Source organism: Etheostoma spectabile, chromosome 23 (genome assembly GCF_008692095.1).
Source record: "Etheostoma spectabile isolate EspeVRDwgs_2016 chromosome 23, UIUC_Espe_1.0, whole genome shotgun sequence".
Classification (NCBI taxonomy): Eukaryota; Metazoa; Chordata; class Actinopteri; order Perciformes; family Percidae; genus Etheostoma; species Etheostoma spectabile.
This window is the reverse complement of record NC_045755.1, coordinates 3,552,857-3,558,094: the sequence shown is the minus strand read 5'-3', so window position 1 is coordinate 3,558,094 and position 5,238 is coordinate 3,552,857. Positions and strand designations below refer to the sequence as shown.

Sequence of the window (5,238 nt, the reverse complement as noted above, 5' to 3'; positions counted from 1 at the left end):
ATATATACATACTCTAAACAGAAACAAAAACAATATAGAGGCATGAGTGCAATACAAATTACTTAAATGTGGGCCATAGTGCAAAGGATGTTGGGATAAACAGTATTATGTTATTATATTACAATATGAACAGTATGAACATTATGACCAGCTCTGGAATAGGGAATAAGACTGATGAGTAAATAGTAAACAATATATTTAAGTGAGATATGAGAATGATGAATATATACTAAATAAGTGAAATAATAAGTGGAACCAGTTAACAGGTGCTGTTTAGAGACAGTGTGACTGGGTTATTGCACAGAGTTGAACCTGACCCTGTTAATGTGACCACAGTCTGTGAAGTAAACCACCCCTCTTTTTTTAATCATAAAACATCCTATTTCGTTCATAAATTAACATAAAATTGATAATAGTATAGTAGTTTATAGTCCTCTAGGAAAAAAAAGGTGGGGTTGGTGATGGTGGGCAAAAATAGGTTATTTAATCAGCAGGTTTGGCGGGCCAGAAACACAATTAAGTTAATTTTATCTGGCTTGAGTCAGCTACAGCCAATAATGCTTGGAGTTTTTATGGCAACAAGTGACGGCTGTTGCTAGCATAGCATAGCTCAACAGTCCGACCAATCATTTATTATCTAGTTACAATTTGGCACATCTAAACAAAATCAACAACTACCATCCACAATCATACCCCTTAGGACCTTAGCTAATCAAACAAAGAAACAATTAGACAATTATGTCATTACTGTTACAGACCTAAATCTGTGTCTACTCAAAGTAACGTATAAAAACGGACGGGGTGACATGAGAGTCTATGGTTATGTTGTTCAGTAAAAGTCCCGGCTAACCCCTTTTATGCAGGAACTTACAAAGTCTATGTCAGACATTGCATCTTTGTTCTTTCTCTCTCACTTATACCATCAGCATCTGCCTCAGGAAGTCCTGCCAAACAACAGGGCATCGACAACTTTTTCTCCGTGACAGGAGTCCTTTGCTCTAGTCCGCACAAATCCTCCCTGCCCTGCTCGTCCACCAGCACAAATAGTCTCAATGGAGAGCTCTTTCCTGAAAAAGAGCCCAAGGTTGTGGAAGACGAGGATGACGATGTCAGCCTGTTAGCTGCCCCTTTTGTGGCAGAGGAGGAAGACGAGGTTGACGATTTGAGCCTCTTAGCTGCCGAGATGATGCCACAGCCTGAGACAAGGAAGGAGGAAGTGGTGGATTATCTGGAGGGAATGACAGCAGAGATGTTTGGGGATGAGGATGAATTTGACCGATGTGGCGCGGGCATTCACGAGGAGGAAGAGGAGGTGGAGGCCCTCCCTGACGCCCACTATGGGCTGCTGGGCAGCAGCCGAGTTCTGCTGCTGCCGCAGGGCTGCATGGACGACCTTCCAGAGGAGGTGCTGAGGCAGATACTGTGCCTGGTCCCGGCCCAGGACCTCTACCGCAGTGTCAGCCTCGTCTGCCATCAATGGAGGAACATCGTCCAGGACACCAAGGTTAAACAAACCACAGAATTACATCAAGTTAAATCTTAGTAGCAGGGTGAGGGAGCTACTGTTAAGTTAAGCAACAATAATGTTGTCTTCTCCTGGTTGTAAAGGCTGCATTACAGTAAAGTGATGTCTTTTCTTAACTTACCAGACTGTTCTAGCTGTTCTATTTTTGCCTTTAACCACTTTACTTTATAGCCACATAACTGATGATTATTTATCTGAATCTCATAATGTAAAAATATTGTGAAAGCACAAATTGTCAACCCTAAAATATTGCCACATTATCAATATAGAGGTATTAGGTCAAGGATATGGTTATATTTGATTTTCTCCTTATTGCCTAGCTCTAGTGTTTGGAAATTGTTGTTCCATTACTACATAAACTTTGAGATAAATTAAAGCTCACCAAATTTAACATGGTTGTTTTGGCTCTTGTGTGCTTGTGTTCCATTATGCAGTTTGTCCCGTTCAAGAAACAATACTACCGCTACACGATGAGGGAGGAGAGAACAGTGCTGGAGATCAACCTCATCCTGAAGAGCAGCAGAATAACAGCTCTTGCATCATCGGAGCACAGCATACGGCACCTTGTTGTGTAAGTCTGCATTTTCTTTTTAGTAAGGGGCATTTCTGTTACAGCACAAACATGAAGAAGAGTTGCTGTAATGTTTGGTTTTAGGGATGCACCCGTACCCATATGAAAGTTTATGTTTATGTTCTGCTTGTTTTATAAATTGCTTGTACTCTCTCCCCCTGGCGGATTTTGTTGCACTTATAGAAATTTATTTTTTTGTGTGTGTTCTGCATTATGGTCTGAAATTCCGTTGTCAATAATAACTTATCGGCCAATAATGTATCTGCCTGAGATAACACAAACCTCCCTAGTTTGTTTTTTAATGACGACAAAGTGGTATGATTTTGACAGAAGAGACAAATGTGGGATATATATAAATACCAAGCAGACATTAAAACCTCCGAAGTAAAAGCTCAGACTGAGCTAACCGATTATAGCAACACAAAGCTGCTAAGTATTTGGTTCAAGTCCTGACAACTTTAGTCATCATTTCCTTTGAAATTTGAAGCTTTTTTTCTGATGTTGGTATCATCGTGTCACTGTGGATCAGAGATTTATTTAAATGACTAAAAGGGATTATATAAAATGACCCATTACAAAAGTATGGAAACGCTGACATGCATAGTTTTAATAATTATCTTGTGTGTGTGTCGGTCAGTTTAATGGCCCAGCATAAAGTCGGGGAGCGGGTGAGGCCGGAGGACGTTCTGGAGTCTGCTAAGAAACATCGCCTTTTTCCTCAAGCTGAGGCCTCCATAAGATTACGCATTCCTGATATTCAGAAGTTCCATAACCTCGGCATTGAGGTATGACGTACACACACGCACACATACATTTTCAAGCCTCCTCTGTTAGTCATATGGAGAACATGAATACATTTGACTATATTCTCTAAACCTATATTCATTTTATCTTTAGAGTACCTTGTACTGTTACCCTCTATCCCTTGCGGCGGCAACAGTTTGAATTTATCTTGAATCTTAAAAGTGGAGTTAACAATGTGTGCACGGCCGCTATGGAAGTTCTTCTCATCCGTGGTGTTTAATCTCCAGGGTCCCAACCCATACGCGGCCATGGCTGTCATACTGATCCTTAGTGAGAGTGTTGGAGACGTGCGGGCCTTGGTGTCTCTGCTCAGCAGCTGCATGTCGCACACCGCCATCACAGAGTACCTCAGCCACATGGCCATGATGCTGCTCGCCATAAAGAGGAGCAACATCAAGATCAGTAACAGGTCAGCGCTGCAAGCGGGAGCACCTTTATATTTTAACACGTCTTTATTGTCGGCCTCTAAAATTCTATTCTTTACGGTTTCTTCAGGTTGCATTACAACATCTACTACGTCCTTCACCTGATGGAGAACGGACCCTTTTCTGTTGGCTCCAGTCAGAGCGGGTGAGGAACAAAATGCATTAGTTTGACTGATGTGCATAAGAAATAAGTACAACCTTCATTTCTTCATAATGACTGATCCACTTCTTCTGAGGGGTGGGTAGGGGTGCAAGATATATCAGGGCCTCTGGTTTTTATATTAAAACTTTTTTTAAACCAATAAAAATGATCTCAGGCAGCTCTAAGCCCCAGACACCATGGCGGCACCTCTGCAAAATCGCCTCGGGAAGGAAATTGTTGGAACGTGTGTATGTTCAAAGATTGTCATAGTCGTGCAACAGGAAACTCAGATAGTGTAACTAGCTGTCTGGATTTACCCTGCTGAGATCTGAGGAGCAGTTAACCTTGGTCCTCAAAAAATCCAGTTTAGAAAGCCAAGAGAAAGAAAGCGGAAGGAAACAATATCCGGCCAAAAATTAGGGACATCCGCTGGAATTTCTGACAGATTATAATCTTCCAACCTGAAACACATGAACACGCCTCCCGGCCGCAGAAAATTGTACTTGTTGTGGCCCCACTTTTCCGTTGCTTGGTGTGCGTTTGGCATAACTGTGGGGTTTTGAACGGACAGCATTTTGTGTGTTTCTGCCAGGCGGCCCCAGATTCAGCTCACACGTGAACAGCAACAGATCCTCAGCCACAACATCCAGGAAGACCATGTGGTCAAGATTGTGGCTTTTGCAGGTAAAGTGCCAGCTGCATGTTTGAAAATGCTATGTGAAACACACTTTGTTTTTCTTCATATCGGAAATGTGGTTACAATATTTAAACTGTCCACAACAGCATTTGCATTTTACAGTAAAAAGGGGTAATGTTGCATTTTGTTTTGCGTACACAGCCTATAAACGTTGGAGGTCAATAATCAGTTTAGCAGTGTTGCTGTGTAAGGGCTGATCGCAGGCCATAGTGTCCTAGCTTAACGGCCCATGCTGTTGGTCACAGGTACAGGGAAGACGACCACGCTGGTGAAATACGCTGAGCAGCGACCACACCTCCGCTTCCTGTATGTGGCCTTCAACAAGTCAGTGGCCAATGAGGCGCAGCGACGCTTCCCCAGCAACGTGGCCTGCAAGACTGTCCACTCATTGGCCTTCGCTGAAGTTGGGAGGAGGTGAGAGGTTTCCCCTCAGGTGCTCTCAGTAGCAGTGAAAGCTTTTAAGTTTTTTGTGTTTACAAATACAGACTGTACAAGAAGAGGTAGCTGTTTTTTTCTGCTTTATAATTTTGATATTAAATCAGTATTATTATATATTACAAATATACACCACATTCTGTTCAGTATTCATATATAGCACGAGCTAGAGAACCAAGATGCAGAACCAAGAACAGTGCTGCTTATATATGAATAAATAAAATGCACCGCAAGTTCAGCAATCACTTCAAACTTGGTTAGGTCACGCCAGGATGACGATTGTGACACCACCGTCATTTCACCCCCCATTAGCTGAAAACAGTACACACAACTGTATTGTATAATATTTGTTCTTGTTAGTGCAGTCTTTCAAATTCATTAATTATACATATTCTTTGCAGTCCATTCTTACATGTATACTTATGTTTCTGCTCTAAAAATAAGTAAAGTTAATATTCATTCATTCATTCATTCATTCATAACGTTATTGTTCATTTTAATGCTCAACGGTTTCATGAGGAAATCCTTGTGGCCCATAGATAAGACTGTTGTTGTGAAGCATTACCCATACAACTTACCTAATAGACTAAACATCTTTACGTCTTTTATTTTAAGTTGTATTTTTGTTCTAAATGGTCT

The 5,238-nt window shown here is 41.5% G+C and overlaps 1 protein-coding gene and 1 long non-coding RNA gene across 2 annotated transcripts in view; one reads left to right on the top strand and one right to left on the bottom strand.

Annotated features, from left to right (window-relative positions):
• fbxo18 (F-box DNA helicase 1) overlaps positions 1–5,238 on the top strand; it is a 20,013-nt gene that overhangs the window by 1,431 nt on the left and 13,344 nt on the right. The window contains exons 3-9 of the mRNA XM_032504659.1: positions 927–1,504; positions 1,960–2,096; positions 2,734–2,881; positions 3,128–3,309; positions 3,396–3,470; positions 4,060–4,151; positions 4,410–4,578. Of these exons, the coding sequence (XP_032360550.1) occupies positions 927–1,504; positions 1,960–2,096; positions 2,734–2,881; positions 3,128–3,309; positions 3,396–3,470; positions 4,060–4,151; positions 4,410–4,578 (1,381 nt within the window). The remainder of the gene's footprint in view (positions 1–926; positions 1,505–1,959; positions 2,097–2,733; positions 2,882–3,127; positions 3,310–3,395; positions 3,471–4,059; positions 4,152–4,409; positions 4,579–5,238) is intronic.
• Positions 1–5,238, bottom strand: part of LOC116672827 (uncharacterized) — a 174,131-nt gene that overhangs the window by 157,138 nt on the left and 11,755 nt on the right. The gene's annotated exons all lie outside the window — the stretch shown is intronic.